Source organism: Ptychodera flava, chromosome 12 (assembly GCF_041260155.1).
Source record: "Ptychodera flava strain L36383 chromosome 12, AS_Pfla_20210202, whole genome shotgun sequence".
Taxonomy (NCBI): domain Eukaryota; kingdom Metazoa; phylum Hemichordata; class Enteropneusta; family Ptychoderidae; genus Ptychodera; species Ptychodera flava.
In genome coordinates, this window is record NC_091939.1 from 9,527,612 (window position 1) to 9,544,494 (window position 16,883).

At 36.1% G+C, this 16,883-nt stretch overlaps 1 protein-coding gene across 1 annotated transcript in view; it reads left to right on the forward strand.

The window, feature by feature from the left end:
- LOC139144916 (GPI transamidase component PIG-S-like) overlaps positions 1-16,391 on the forward strand; it is a 17,304-nt gene extending 913 nt beyond the window's left edge. The window contains exons 2-14 of the mRNA XM_070715745.1: positions 431-573; positions 1,785-1,887; positions 2,687-2,791; positions 3,171-3,314; positions 5,780-5,889; positions 6,609-6,729; positions 7,264-7,440; positions 11,065-11,154; positions 11,701-11,876; positions 12,625-12,681; positions 13,127-13,255; positions 13,961-14,121; positions 14,828-16,391. Of these exons, the coding sequence (XP_070571846.1) occupies positions 431-573; positions 1,785-1,887; positions 2,687-2,791; positions 3,171-3,314; positions 5,780-5,889; positions 6,609-6,729; positions 7,264-7,440; positions 11,065-11,154; positions 11,701-11,876; positions 12,625-12,681; positions 13,127-13,255; positions 13,961-14,121; positions 14,828-14,951 (1,640 nt within the window). The 3' untranslated portion in view covers positions 14,952-16,391. The remainder of the gene's footprint in view (positions 1-430; positions 574-1,784; positions 1,888-2,686; positions 2,792-3,170; positions 3,315-5,779; positions 5,890-6,608; positions 6,730-7,263; positions 7,441-11,064; positions 11,155-11,700; positions 11,877-12,624; positions 12,682-13,126; positions 13,256-13,960; positions 14,122-14,827) is intronic.
- Positions 16,392-16,883: the final 492 nt, after the last annotated feature.

Below are 16,883 nucleotides of genomic sequence, written 5' to 3' on the forward strand. Positions count from 1 at the left end.
TAGATATAAATCTGTATTATGTTGTTTTTTTCAAATAAGAATTAAATAACTGTGTTTTGTTTTTTTTCATTCCTTCTTGTCTAAATTAAAACATGAGTATATGAATTTTCCCAATTCACACAATGATTATTTGTGCTAGAACAGATGTTTACAAAGTCCTCTGTGTCCCTGAATGTGTTATTACCCATGTTTATCTTACAAAGAAAATTATTCCTGATATCTGTGTAAGGTAGAGCAGGAAATGTACCTCACACCCTACTTGATCGCTTTCTTCTTGATTTGTGTGTGTGTGTGTGTGTATGTGTTGTACCAATATGTTAAAGTTTTTATTGTCATGTTTTGATATCATGTTAATTGTTTATAGTTCAAATTATTCCAGATAATTTTTTTCACACTTTATTTACACTTCAAATAATTCCATATTTTTCAGATCAGTCAAGGCAGCAGGCATATGCAGCTCTCAGCATTGCATTCATTTGCATAGCAATAGGCATACCCATCTGGTGGAAGACGACCACTACATACAGAGCAACTCTTCCCTATGGAGAAATAGCAGACCTTGCAAAAGTTCAGGTGATCTTTTTGATGGCGTTTTCCTTTTTTAAAAAGATCAATTTTGAATTCCAAAATCAGTTTTTTGATGGCGTTTTTCTTTTTTAAAAGATCAATTTTGAATTCCAAAATCAGTTTGAAATTGTATAACTAACTGCCTCATATTTAACAATAACACAATTATTCTCCATTGTCGAAAAATTCTAAGTAGTTTTGCTTTGGTTACCAGTAACAGACCAATGTAAAGGCCTGAACAAGTCGGTCCTTGTGAGTGTTCCATGGTGACGAGCCTGTATATTACCAACTTCCATTCAAAATTTGGTCAAATCGCCTATTTTATCCTGTGTTAGCAAATAGACGTGAATTAGGTTATAAGATGTAAGGTGACTCTTTTATCACACAAGGACAAAGAGCTGTTCAAGGTTGCAGGTTTGTCGCTAAAGAAATTTAGCTGCACGACACTGGACACCAGACACTGTTTCTAGAAATTCAGGCAAATTTTATCAGTGTGTTGCGCACCGCTGTCATTGCAACTTGTCATCTGAGCCATTAATGTATCTCTTTTAGTGCTCGCCATATCATTTTCAGTCACCTATTAGGTATTTTCATGATTGTCGCATGCGAAATTTCCAATAATGTAATCTAAAATCTGCAGACAAATATTTATTTTTGCATATTAATGAGAGAAAATGATGTCATTTGCAAAAGGCCTAGACTGGAAGATCTGTTGCTTGAGGGCGCTCTCTAACCTCCACCCCCTGAAACATAGAGAAGGGCCCTCAAGTGACAGATCTTTCAGTCTACAAAAGACTCTGATGGACCATATTCACCCCAGTGTCTGTATGACGTATATGTATAACAAACAATATTTGATATTATATCATACCAGTATATTGATGGTGCAAATACAGTGATCTGATTGGTCGAGACGAGAAAAGAACCCTGGTATATTGGCGATATACCACGGCTGGCATACGTTCTAGTTGTCAGCTTGAGCAAAAAACATTTTTAATGTTCCACGCCAGAATTTCAATATACTGTCATGATATAATAGCAATAAATCACCCCAAGCACCCGCACTCAATTTTGACCAGTTCACTTCATATATGCACTTGCTATCGCTCATGCATATATGTCGTGAACTGGTCAAAATCTCATGGTATACTATCGCTGGGTGTGTTTTATTGCTGAAATATGTGTAAATGTTGATTTTGCATGTTCTATTGCTGCAGACTGTGTGTGAGATTCCAGTGACAGTGGTACTTGTAAGTGACAAAGGCACAGAAACACAGCTGAATTCACTTCAGCAGCAATTGGACTATTCCCTTGTCTCAGGTAAAGAAATAATCAAGCATCGCAGCATTTTTGTAATGATATTTCAAGGAAGAGCCGCTACGATCATTGATGGCATCGTACATTGATCTCCGTATCATAGCCAGTGCAGATTTTTAATTGCACTGTGTATTGCATTCGCATGTGTTGTGCACAGTATTTGCTAAAGATGAAAACTGCATCTATCAAAAGAAGGCGTAAGTCAAAAATATGGAGTTCAGTTATGAGAGTACAGTGCATGGTAGGACTTGGTATTCATCAATAACAAGACAGTGCTAGGTATGATTTCATTGTTGAGGAAGAGGCTTGCAGTTTTAGAAGCCATATTTGAGATTTCCAACAGGCTGAAAAATGCAAAAATAGTCAGTTTTGAACAGGAAATATAAGAAAAATGATGTCTCAGTTCCCGTGTTGTTTTCATTACATTTAATATTTTCATCATTTGGTATTGCAAAAAAAGTGCTGTTTTGATGAAGAGTTTTTGCTAACATTAGCATACCTGGTAACATGTATTTATTCAGAAAAAAGTGAAAGTGCCATAGACACATATTTGGTTCATTTGTTTTTTTCAGGTTCAAGTGTACAGGACTTGACTATTTTAAACCAAAGAGATTCAATATCTAATAGGTTGCTATGATCAGCCAAGTTCACGCCAACCATAAAGAGATGTAGTTAGTGTCATCAGACTGCATAAATTTTAATGCATCGGATCACATAAATTTCATTATTATCATCAAGATCAGGCATGTAGTGTCTCAGTTGTTGTACATGATAATATTTTATTGTAATCTTTCTGCTTCAGACGTAAGTGGTCGATATTCCAAGCTGTCTCTTCACTACCAGGTGAGAGTCAGAAATGCCAATGCAAGGGAAAAAGATGTATTTCAACTCAAGTCTACATTTAAAGGCAAGTCAGTCGGCAAGTTGCGACGCCAATCTTTTCTTTTTAATCTAAACACTGTTGCTGTTTTTTTCAGGAGAAAAGACCAAATCTTGTGGTATTATGATGGTTATGCGTATAATATTTAAATATGTGACTGGGATGAGTAATGGTTTGTGGATATGATCCCATGAGACAAATTTTAAAATGTCTGTATTAGAGGTTCAATTCATAAATTGATTCATTGGTATTAATATTTAGTTCCAAAAGATATTCTGCAAAGGCTGTAGTTCAGCTGTTCAATTCGTTTTTTTTGTTTAAATGAAAAGTCAAAGCAAGTCAAAACTTTTTCGAAGTAATTTGTCCCTGGTTTTACTTATATATTTATGTACTCAAATACTTCTAGATCTAGACTCTGATTTGAGAAGGTTACATGAAGAATCAGACATTGGTTCATCCATGGTGTATGTACTTCAAGACCACAACCATCTCTTCACATCATCAAGAGCGTACATTGGAAAATACAGACACGCCTTTGTATTTGGACAAGGTAATTATCTCAGCTATTTCATACCACTGTGCCTTTCATGATAAATCTAACCAAAACTAAATAATCTTTATAGCATTGTATTTCATGACAACATTGTTAAAATAATTACTTCTTTCACACCTCCTCTCACTTGGAAGTTCAGAGGCCAAATTTGACAGAGAAAACATTTGGGATTCTGCCAAGATTCAATGGTGACTAGTGAAACCTAGAACATTTGACTGTATTTTATTTTGTCTTTATACTTTTTACCTTCTCGTGTCTATTTATAGACAGAGAAGGTATTAGAGTTGAAAACCAGTATGCTGGTGTCAACTACTTCCGTCTGTCAATACTTCCGTCTGTCAAGATCCGTTGACGTCATGCCATTGTGATGGGTCATATCATAAACTGGTGGGGGTGTTCATGGTTCAGGTTGAGGTGTAGGAGACGATTTTGAGCTGTGACAAAAATCAAATGGGACTTAGCGGCATAGCCACAGTGTTAAGCCTTTCTCCAAGGTTTCTTAGTTGACTACAATCTATTACAGACTACTGAGCTGACGTTAGGGGTACTCACTTTGTGTTTGCTCACTCTGTGAGCGCTAGTGTTTGGTACTGAGTTGCGTGGATATCCCCTCATGGCCTCACGTGATATGGGCCTGTTGCATAATCTGCAGATGTTAGCCAGTCGGCATTTTCCTTGCATTTTTTCTCATTTAATTTTGCAAAATATCGGCGAGTATCTCAATATTTCAAGATAACTCTTTCTTCCCAATCGTTTCCTGGAGTTTCAGAGTCATATGAACGAAAATGAGTGAAAGTTTAGACAGGAAAATCGGACGTCGGCCATGTTCAATGTTTACAGTACAATCAGAAGTTTATGTGGAGGAATATATAACTAACAAACACTGTTCATGATGCCCGCCCTCTAGAGGCAGACCTTCCTATATGAAGTACCACATTTGATGCTTGTGGAAAGCTTGACCACACAAAGGAGCATTTTAACTTTTAGAAAATGACAAACTGAATAAGAAGGTATTCTGAAAATGTCAAATACTGAGGAAAAATGCGCAAATATTCAAAATAAACAGGTTAACTGACTGGTCAGCTATAAAAAACAATGAAAATGTTTATGATCAAAAGTTTTTGAGATGCGCACATTTTAACAAATACAGAAATTATTAACATTATAAATATAAGACCAAACTATTTTTCAGGGATGGGACAGGTTGGAAATGAGGGGTGAGAGACAAAGGCACTCCTATTGCTGCATGTGGATGCAGCCACACCATTTCATTTACAGCATACTTATTCACTGTGTTGTGTTCAAGTTCCATATTGTACTGACTGTCATACAAGGATAACATAAGCAAATCAAATCAAATTAGAAAAGGATCAATGCTGTTGTGTGGATTTTGCTGAACATGGCTGATTTTAATATTTCGCCCTATATATTTGGTATCCAGCAAAGGCATATTTTGATGTAAAGTCAAAATTAACACTACATTGCTGACAATATATGTTACCGTTTCTGCATGAACTTTTCTTTTTTAATAGTATAGTAGTACTTCGAACAGATTAACAATTATCGTGATGTCAACCCATAATTTTACATCACAAAGACTGTAATTCTGCCAATTTTTTTTATTTTTCAGTCATTTTATAAATTTTGCACTGCACAAGATGATTGAACAAATTGCAATGTTTGAATTTGTAAACTCAAAGAATAAAATCCTTTGGTCACAGATTAAATTATTTTTTGAAAAGAAATTTACTCTTAAACACTTTTAGCATATATTCTTTACACGGTCATGTATTTCAAGGAAAATATGCCTATTAAAAACAGTAATTTCTTCACTTTCAATTTTTTTTCAATACTATGACAATTATCAGCCATGAGGTTTCACACACCAGATAAACGTTTTTCATCATTTCCACAGGACTCTTTGGAAAATCCATTAAAAACAGTTAAAAGTGACTTAAAATGATCACTTGGTATACTACATTTAATTTACAGATGCCAAGTTTGTATTTCACATGCACTCAGGTCAGTAGGGAAGTGCGTCATTACTATTTTGGACTGTTAATTCTTATTTCTGAATTATTTAACTTTTTTCCACATTGAACTATCTTTAGGCAGTTTATACTGTAGCTTAGAATTTTTTTGATTGATATATTTAATCATCTTTTGGGTTCTTTGGGTCCATATCCCACCTCATGCCCCTACATCATCAACTATTTACCAACAACTCCATGCCAACAACCAATTACCTGACCTGGCCACACATTAGAGAAGGTACAGCGTCATTGACGGTCTTTTTTAGATATTTAGACAGTATATCTCATGTTGGCACAAAATGTGTACCTTATTTGTATAATCCATCCATCCGTCCCAACACAATCACAAAGCTGTAGGTACAATTATTATTTGATTGACATCAACAGTGCCATGGTGATTTTACATCATTTTCACTTGCCATTGCACAGATATGAAAGAAGCAGCAGAACTGGCAGCAAGGGTTGTCAGAGAGATTCACGTTCATGAGGCATTTGTGGCCAAAATCCATGGAACGGCCACAGGAGTCAAGCACACTGAAGTAAGTGACCCACCATGATTCAGAGTCTGAAAATTAGTGTGCATTAATGACCACAATAATTACCCAAACAAAGTATTTATGGTCATGTTCATTGCTTAGTTTCTGGTGAGATCGTTCTATCCCTTCCCCTGCCAGGTACATGTTGCCATCACAGTATCAGGTCAAGTTCGTATTAACTGGTGAAATGTAACATTTGCTATGGGAAGTATGCTAACAGACAATTTGAAGACTTTTAAAACATATACATGTATAAACATGATTCTCACAGACTTGCATTTGTCTTCACATATTTGATAAGCAACAGCTACATGCAAGAGGTCAAACCTGATGCTTGCTTTAATGGTGTCGAAATTCAAAAACCAGGATCTTGCACCAGCCTTCTCAGAAGCAAGACAGAAGTGTGCCTTCTGACTTACAGCATTGCTAGACTCTTTGAGCCAGTGTGGGAATTTTTAGAAATTTCTTTTTGTCATCCCCTGTGCTTTAATGTTGTGTCAGTGACACATCAGTGTAGCTCTCAGGGCACACTGATGGCAGGTTTGACCACGGTCCCTCCACAAAAGGAGGGACTGTGGTTTGACTAAAAAAATACAGAAATATGCGAGACTCTCACCGTAGATACACACTGTATCGCCTATTTCTATTAATCAGATCATTGTGTAGGCAATACTGAGAATTCATGCAATCTGAAGTGTATTTGATTTATATTTGGCTTGCAGGCTGATGTGGAAAGCATGAGGTCGCTAAGGTCAACTCAAGGTTACGAACTGACCTTTACATTGTTGAACCCTGACCCCTCTATGGTGGTTGCTAAGTGGGACATTGCTGACGGCATCAGAAGTAAGAATAATTGCTACTGGAATATTGTTTTTATGACGTCCCTTGATGGCCTTTTTCTTTTCTTACGATCTTTATTGCGTGCATATTGTATCATTCTCCAGTTGCGTTTTTTACTCTCAAGTGGTTCAAGTATATTGAATCATAGACCCTCGAGAAAATTTCTCGAGGGTCTATGATTGAATCTAGGGCTGATGCTGTTTTTGATTCAAATATTCAATTTCTTTTCAATCCTCCCCATGCTGTGACAAAATATAACATGGCATGTAGTCATTTTTTATGTTGATCATAAATTTTGACTGGCAGATCTATGCTCCTATTCCTGCGTGAAATATACTATCTGGTACATTGCAACAATATGATTGCTGTATGAAATTGATGTCCGTACTTTGTAAGACATTACGATAGTCAATATTCATTGGAAGAAAACAAAGATATTTTCAAAACAAAAATTTGACCAAAATCACATTTTTCCGTTTCTCAGAATCTACTGAAAAGATGGCATGAGTTTATTATCGTTTTTGTATTTCATCCTAGGCTACCTAGATCCATTCCTGAAGAAACTCGCTGAGTTTGCAGAGTTCAAGGTCAATTCTCAGGTCCTCTATTACATGGAGTTGGCAGTCAGCCCGAAGTATGACGAGGCTGGTCAGAGATACGTATTGAAGTCCAAGGTGTTGCCCCACTTGATCACACCTGTGGAAGCTAAGCTTGGTAACTTTTTGTTTTTTGTTACCTTTGTGCGTTTGTTCTTTCATTTCTGTCTACCAAGATAGTACGTCACAGAGCCGTTAATAACTTTATCAATTAAAAAAACACATCTCAAAATTGTTTTTAGCTACTATAGACTATAGTCTATAGAAGCTATTGGGATGGGTATCCGTCCGGCGTCCGTCGTCAGTCTGTATGTATGTATGTATGTATGTATGTCCGTTTGTGAGGCGTCCGTCCACTCAAATATCTTGAGAACCGCAGTACTTACTGATTTGATATTTGTTGTGTAGATGAAAAGTATGATTTTGAGAAACTATTTTTTTTAATTTTTTGATATTGTTGAAAATAGGCAAATTAATGCCAAAAAAGGTGTTTTTGGTAAAAAATCTTCTTCTTCATAACCGCTGGTCAGACAGCTTTGTTATTTGGTATACAGGTCCCTAGGGATAACCCAACTTAGATTTGTTCAAATTGTGATGAAATATGCAAATGTGTATTTTTAAGGAATTTTTTTGTCATTTTTGGTCAAAATTTGACTTACATTGTATGTAATTCTTGTACTGTATAAACCCTATCAATTCACCCAGAAAAAAATAATTAATATGATTTTAAATAATAATGATTAGGAAATCATCAAAGCCAAAATAATTTTAGTGTAGAATTATCAGAAAGTTCAACTTTTTTTGACAGTTCATAGTGAAATGCTTACCATCTTGGAGGATTAAAACATGTAAAGGCAACTTTCCTGAATCCTAACTTTGACATATTCTGAACCGTCATTTATTGTGCCCTGTATGTTATCTAAAAGAAATTGCTCAAAATAGTCAATAGAGATAGAGATAGAGATAGAGAAAGTTCTAATTTCCATTTATGGTTGACTTGGTAAGGATAAAATAAAATTACTTTTGAGGAAAAAAATAGAGTGGTCAATTAAAAGAGTGGTCAAAGTGATAGGGTTTTTATGGTACAGGCTGGGCTGTAAGATTCCTCATGTGCTATTTATAGCAATTGTGCAATCTGTGTAAACAGTGCAATGAAAGTTACATGATTCCTTATAATGCTTTTGATGACCTTGAACTTCTTAAGTTTCAAACATTTGTCTCTTCAGTGTGCTTTCTCTGAGTATGTACAGTCTCAACTTATTCAACAGAACTCACTTACAATGTTAATCAAAGATATCCACCTTCTTCATCAATACATGTGTCACAAAAGGTTATTCTCTACATAACACAGCAGAGCTCTGTCAACTGTTGAGTTGCTTGTTCTTTCAAAACCGCTGGTCAGACAGCTTTAATATTTGGTTTACAAGTCCCTAGGATGACCTAAGTGAGATAATTTCATACAGTAGGAAATACTAATTTTGTATCCATGTCTACAGTAGCTTCAGGGACTTTGGCCCTATGTTTTACTATTTCTGCTCCTTTCCATGTGGATTTGAATGCATAGTTATTTAACCCTTTCATCACCATGGTTTGGCCTAAACCCATTGTTAGCAATGGTGGATGTGGACCTGTTTACAGGGAATTAGGGGTGAACAGGTTAATATTGAATACTGGCGTCTTTGATGTGAATTTGCAAACAACTATTTTTACAAAAGTGTCAAAGATATATCAAATATTATATCATACCAGTCTATTGATGGCACAAGTATTGCAATCTGATATGTCAAGAAATGAAAATAACCATGCTATATTTTCAAAAATAGCACATTTGAACAGGCACGAGCTCTCACCCAGAGAAAAATTCCCTTTTTGACGTATCACTCCAGAATGTCAAATCAATATTAAGTCCACCTCACAACGGGTATACCACTCGGTTTTGACCAGTTCACTCCACATATGTCCTGAACTGGTCAAAATCTCGTGGTATACCATCGCTGGGTGTGGTTTATTGCTTAATCAAAACATGGGGGTTTATCAGCAGTCAAAATCTTAATTTAGGATGTGATGCGTATCAAACTGAGACGCTCACCCACAAGTATATCTGTTTATCAATTTGCTTGCCTTGCTCACCAAGTACCATCTTGTCAATTTGATTATATTACTAAAGCCCACCATAGGTAGTGTACATGGACTGACCCAACCATTTGAAGACATCTTTGAAAATACATTAAACATAATTGTCCCTGACTTGTTATACCATATATGTATATGTGACTTCTACTGACATGACTCAACAGTGACAGTACACATCGTATTAGTGCATGTCACAGTGACCTGATTTGTTCCTTGATTTCTCAAAGTTCAACTGGGACAAGAAATGGCACAGTGGTGTTTAAATTTGACATTTTAACAGGTTAAAATTTACACAAAAAAGTGACAGAACAATTCAGATCAAACAATTCAGCAAAGCAAAGCTGAATTGTTTGATCAAATTACATATGGTCTTCTCAAAGTTTAACAAAGGATTGATAATGACAGACTTGAAAAGGGTTTACTCTCCCACTGTAGCAAAGTATAATGAAGTTTTACAGTTGCAGCTTTGACAGAGGTTATGTGAAATCTAAGATTACAAATGTCTTTTTTTGAAAGTGGTCAGGATTTTCAATTTCTGTATCAAAATATATGGAAACATTAAGGTTGATGCTGCACATTTCTGTTCTGTGCTACAGTATGTATGTCGGGTAAGTTAATTTTAACCTCAGTGTCATGAGTGACATTGTATATGATGGATCAGCAATGACATTTTTGTCAAATTATTTTACAAAGTGCTGGTAGTTTGAAGTTTAAACATGGAGTGGATAGGTCAGCCAACAGAACTGTTCAACATATATGAAGCTATCACATCAGCATTAGAAAGACACCACTGAAAATTTCATTGTATTTGAGGGGTGATTGATAACCAAATATCACTGACAGCTGAAGTTTAACAAATGCACACATACCAGAAATAAATAGTAAATAATGGTTTTATCTGACAATTTTACATCGGTTGAATTTCGTTATACAGAATGACATTACAAAAAAATCAGTTGTGACCTGTTTTCAATGATAATTATTTCCAGCTGTGTGCAAATAGCAAGATTGAGGAATACTGGGCCAGCTATGAACAATTGTGCAAATCACTTATCCTAGGGAGTCATGTCACTTCATAATGCTAGGAGGCCCCCTAAGAAAATGTCATTATATAAAGATGAAGATTGAGCACAATGTTCTTCAGATGTGCCATAAAAATACTTGGTTGTACCACATTGAAGTGCGACTAATAGCAAAGCCTGAGTCCACACAATTGACTCAAAGGTAGAATGCACCTCAGGGACAGATACTTGGACTCTCAAACTTTTGCAATACTTTTTTGGTTTGACTTTTGGGGTGGCTCATTTTGAAGCTTATGGACTACCAGTAAATAAAGTTTTCACTGGCTTATTTTTGTGAAAATCGAAAATTAAATTTTTCCCCTAGTGTTAAACACAGTTATGACGGCCATATTGAATTCATGTGTCGGTAAATATTTGATAATTTGTTTCTGTAGTACTAAATTCTCCTCAGTGACCCTGACTTTGATTTTTGATTTCAAAAGGGAATGGTTTAAAGTCTCCTTGAGGAAAGTTAGGGCAAAAGTTTGAAGTCTTTCAATTTTGAGGGGTGTGAAATTAATCTCTGACAATGTCAAATGTCTTCACAGGATCTCATGTGTCCACCAACCCGACTTTGAATTTTCTGGTGTATGTGCCGACCAAATACCACTCACCTCTGTATATCCTCAATGAAAAAGGTAAGTCAACACCTTTTTCAATATGTTGTCAGTACAGCGGCATGTGAATATTGAAGTATGACTTCGTTTGCTCAGGGAAAAATAATTACCAAGTCAGTTTGCCTTCAACAAAATCCTGAATGGAATCGTCTGAAATTTCGTGAAACTTTTTCTTCTGCAGTGGTTTACATTATTCCGACACAAATTTGAATTTGTAGTCTTTGTTACAATGTATGATTTACAAAAATGTTCGAAAAGGAAAACTCAGCTCTAAAATATTATCAAAATATGCATCACAGGCAGTATCTGTTAAGTATGCTTTACTGGTATTTTATTAAGGAAAAGAAAGGAGAGGAACCATCTGGTCCATAGCAGCCATGTTTACCAACCTATCAAATAATGATAACAAAATAAATACTTTACTGATTATTGAATATTTGAAACCAGGGAAGTATTCATCCAAATATTAGTCCAAACTAGGCTTGAAATTGAACAAAATATGACAAGACTTTTTGAACAAAAAAAGAATTCCCATCTGACTGATTATGAATCTGTTTCTGATTACAGATGAACCCATCATGAGCAATGCGTTCCTAAGTCCACGCTGGGGCGGTATCATGATCTATAACTCACCCGAAACAGAAGCCAATCAGACTTTGCCAGAGACGGTGGAAGTTGAAATGAAGTCAGTCATGGAGGTCTTCCTGTCACAGCTCAGGCTTCTGATTGGTGTACCAAAACAGGTAAGCTGGGTTACAGTGTGCTGATTGGCCGGGTAACTGTTGTATAAAGCCCCTCTAAAAATTTGGCTTGGCTAAAAGTTTTGCAACATCTGTCAAAAACACTTTTACACTGTAGTAGTACATTGTGCCAACCCTATAGAATAAGCCTGCATTGGAGTGATCACTTTCTAAACAATAAATTCAACCAAACCAAAGATCAGGGGCTTCAGAGTGCCAACATCAACTCCAAACCTCTTCATCAGAATAGATCAATGCCACATTGCAAGCAGTTCTTTAGATTTCTTTCACTTGTTATTTTATTTTTTTTTATTTCACTTAATCTCGAACCAACAGGTTGCCCCAATAACAGGTTCGTTTGAAAAGAGTTGAGGAAAAGAGTCCTTTGTGAAATGTTTGAGGTGTCCATGTACTTTCAGACAAATGGCTGAAAAAAGCAATTCATACTATCAGTTTGAAGTAAATATGAGAACAGAAATGTCCTACAAGTAACAGTTTTTTTGTGGGTTTGGATGTTCAATTCTTCTTAGTATCATTTTTTTCTTGTGCTACATCACGTAAGTTGACTATGCTGTATATCAACAGATTTTTTGATAAAATTATGGTAATATGTGTAAACCCATAGGTTTAACATATTATAATGGACCCTCAAACACGAAAAGAATACATTCAGAATGTACCATGATCAGAGCAATCTGAATTTTTTTCCTTTCTATTGTCAAAACTTTTCTACTTTGTTTCTCCATCTCAGAAATCTGATTCAGACGTCACCATTGCCTCGCCTGACAACACTGGTATCACAGACTGGGTATGTACTGTAGCTCTATGATGTTCTGTTCAGCAGAGATAAAACAAAACTTAGCGAGCAGATTTTTCCTGGGGAATTTTCAGGTGGCAACATCAAAACAGAACAAATAACTTGGCAAATGAGCATAGAGACATCACTCATCCATGGCAAAAGGAAATCTGTTTCAAAATGTCCTTCTCATCACTCAACGTGCATAAGCACATGAATTTTGTAGCCAGTGCAGAAAGAACGCCCTCTATAGTTGAAGAAGGGCATTTGAAATTTACTCAGACCACTGTCTGGGCAAAGATGACGTGTATCTTCCTCATTGGAAATTTCACTAAAAATTTGATAGCGTGTAAAAGACAAATGATTTTATGTCATTGGTTCTGTGAATGTATTTTCCCAGAAACTTCACTGACATAATTTACACAATGTGAGTGTACTTTTCAAAACTTTTCTGTAGGAGTTTGATTCTATCATTAGAGCCAGGACGCTGGAAAATGTTGCCATAGCAACATCTACTCTCCAGTCATTGTCCCAACTGCTGGGACAGATCAGTAACATGGTTATCAGAGATGACATTGCAGACCAGGTAAGCATAAAAGAGGCTTTCTGAATAATTACCATCGAGGTTGACACAGTATCTCAAAAATGCTTCATGATGAGGCACCTGCTTCTGTAAAGCGATCATTGCAGCTGCAATCAATTTGCGAAGCTTTAGGCATATATGCTTTCTGAGAAATATCATGCGCCTGTCAGTGTGTATATTTTTAACAGCAACAGACTGCCATCTTTTATGTAACATAGGTTGCAAGATACATTTCATGCACACTTTCCATTGTGCTCTCTGTCAAAATGCAAAACTTGGTTTTAGTAATCAGGACCAAAAATAAAGTGAAGTAGACAAATCTGTGTGGATTATATGACTTTTTGTACCTGTTTAACAAAAATTTTGAAGTAAACTTTGATTTCCAGTCTACTTCTGCTGAAAATGGTCTCTGATCACCAAACATGGCCAATTATACTAGTAGTCATGATGAGTTGAAATGCTGAACTGCCTCTAAAGAAAATACAAGCTTCTGTATGTAGCTCAGCCTAGCAACGGCAATATTTTGTGAAGTTTCTGCCAAGTTGCAGGTACAGATTGAAAGCTGTGTTGTGATGATTTCAATGAATCATTAAATGTATTTTAAGTCACAATTTAAGCTACCACTGTCTCTGATTTCTGCCTCGGAAACCTTAAAATACATATGAAATGTATCTGCTTTTTCTGTCTCTCCCTCTACCTTACCTCAAGGTGTACAGTGCAGTTGAAGCCATAGAGATGACTCATGGCTACTTGGAAGAAGCTAATCTGTACAGGGCATTCCACTCATCAAAGAGAGCCATCCAATCTTCTGAGAAGGCATTCTTTGATCATTCTTTGCTCGAGTTGTTGTACTTTCCTGAAGATCAAAAGTGAGTGCGCCAACTTTTATTTCCTTCACTTATGTTAGAATAAATTTGTGCAAGCTTTACCCTTGGAGTGCTGTAAATTTTCCTGGCAAAATTTTTTTGAGCAAAATTTTACCAATTTTTATGAAATTTTGTAACTTTTTTGACAATTTTGGACCAAATGGACATTACTTCTCATTGGCTACTGTTTTTGATCAAAATTTTGGAAAAAATCTGAAAAAAAAATTGTCTGAGTTACATATTATAAAGATGTCAAAAATTGACTTTGGAACTCAAAAGGTTAATTAAAGGCATCAAGTTTCGACATATAAAACTTTTATTTCTTTCAGTCTTTATTTCATAATGTGTTCCAAGATATGTCACAGAACTCCTTTGATCAAAAACATGCTTTGGTCAAAGAAAGAAGAGAGCAAAATTTATGATGTGTTGACATAAATCTAGATTTTCTTTGTCAGTCTTTTCTTCATGTGTTCTCTTTCAAAATACAAATACCCATGAAAGACTAAACAGTTCACTATGCCAAGCAGAAGATGTCAACGTCTGTCAGATACACATACCATATATGTACTGAATATTTCTGAACAGTGAAGTAATCTTTCAAGAAAGATTTTAAATGTAGAAAGAGTTTGGGATTCGTATTAGCATACTGTCCTTATTAACACCATGGATGTGATCCTTATCCATGTGTAAAATTTGTTTATCTTTTCAGGTTTGCAATCTACATCCCTCTGTTCCTACCGATCAGCATACCAGTTTTAATTACACTGCTCAAAGCCATCAAATGGATGAAGGCTCAAAGGCAGAAAGCAAAGACCAAAAGCAAAACAGAATGAAAACAGCTAAATTTATCTTAGCCCCAGTGTTGCCTTTCAGACAGTAGATAAGAATGGAACACCGTGCTTCTTAGGATATTCATCCATTCAGGACACCTTCCGTTACTGTTATCATCAATATAAACATAGTTTACCTTAAAGGCATTTAGAAAATTCACTTTGCTCCCAGTTTTGTCCTCAATGGATGGCTATCACTGTATCGCACTCTCGCACGATTTTCAGTGTTAGAAACATGCATTGTGCAATGTGATAACACATGTATGTATGTGCCTGTGTGCGTGTCTTTAAGCATCAGAGTTTCATATTTATTGACAAGATTTTAAAATTATCTTCATTGACAAACACTCAGTTTTGGTAAATTTTACCGTTTATATCTTGAAATGCAGCAGTATACTATTTCCGTGTCTCTGAAGAACCAAAGACTAGCTGTATAAATCATGTAGAGATGCAGTTCTTGTTACTTTACTGCCCCATTGTACGCATATGATTTTAGAGCAGACTGCGTTCAGGAATTTTGAAACTGGCATGTTCTAATGAAACCTCAAGAATGCCAGATCTCAGATCCTCAGGTGTAAGGTAGACTTTGCTAGCAGTTTCTCCGACGATAAATTCCATTGATGTATACTGCAAACAGCCACTCACAGAACTTTCCAACAATCACTTTCATCAAAGACAATACAGTACTCTAGATGTAATTTATTTTCTGTGCAAGTACTGGACTTCTCTCAAACCATAGACAGTAGAGGGGGAAGGGGGGGAGGTCTTTCCCCCCTCTACTGTCTATGGTCAAAGATAATAAAATTTGTGCGATGTGTGTATTGAGTAAATTCATAGGAAAAAGCATCAGAATTTTCAGCCAATATTTAGTAGGGACAAAGTACACTTTTTATATGCAGTTTTTAGCTTCCAATATGCCATATGTACATGTATGGCAATGTGGAAGGTATTCTTGTAGGCACTGTGGAGGGACTATGCTGTAGGCTAGTTTTTAGAACCTGATCTATGCAATGAAATTTCATTACAGCATCAGCATAATTTCACAGTTAGTGAGTTTGCCTTGATTGTGTCTCTGGTATCGATTCAGTCTCATGATTGATAAGTGAATATGTGTCAAGATCAAAATTTGATTTCAACAAAATACTGGGCAGGTATGGATTTGCTTGTATCCTTTTACGCTTTCAAGGTGTCAAGTTAGCAATTCCTGTTTATGTTTTTTTGTATTTGGTTCAGCTAAACTGTACATTGACCCAGCTTTAAACTACTTAAATTGTCACCAGGTCTGGTGAGTCAGACTGTCTCAAAAGCTACGTTTTCATGTTGAGCAAAGAATATTAAATATGCAAATGAAATACCTGTGGACAGGAGCCTTGTACGTTTTGTACATTTTTAAGACCAAGATGTAAAAATGTGCCATTTTTCATAATAAAAAAGTAAAATTGATTATTCCAGTCTGTAATTTGCCCATGCACTAACATTTGGAGAGTGTAGACATGTTTACATTTGGGAGGAAATGCAGATTGGGGAGGGTGGGCAGGTTGATTTTAGCTCACACACTGATAGTTGCTTGGTCACAGCAACATCCAGCATGAAGTATGATAACATTTGTCTGTAAATGTTTCCAACTCCTGGAAAGTTTTAAAATCACTCAAATGTTTCACCCAAGTCAGACTTAAAGCCACAATTTTCAATCCCAGGTTCTGGCATTAGTGGAGTTCTCCTCCCAGTCAAACACTTGGCCAGTACGATGTTTGATTTCTGTAACATCAATTACACAAACTGATCTCAACCTTTTGGCACCTTTTGCTAATCCTGCAAACAGAGTTTATGCAAGCATTTGATTGACAGTCGGTTCAAATCGCCAACAGTCATTGATTCCCCAGCACCAACGCTAGAATTTCCTAAAAAATTGTCTTCCAGTCGCTTTAGAATTTG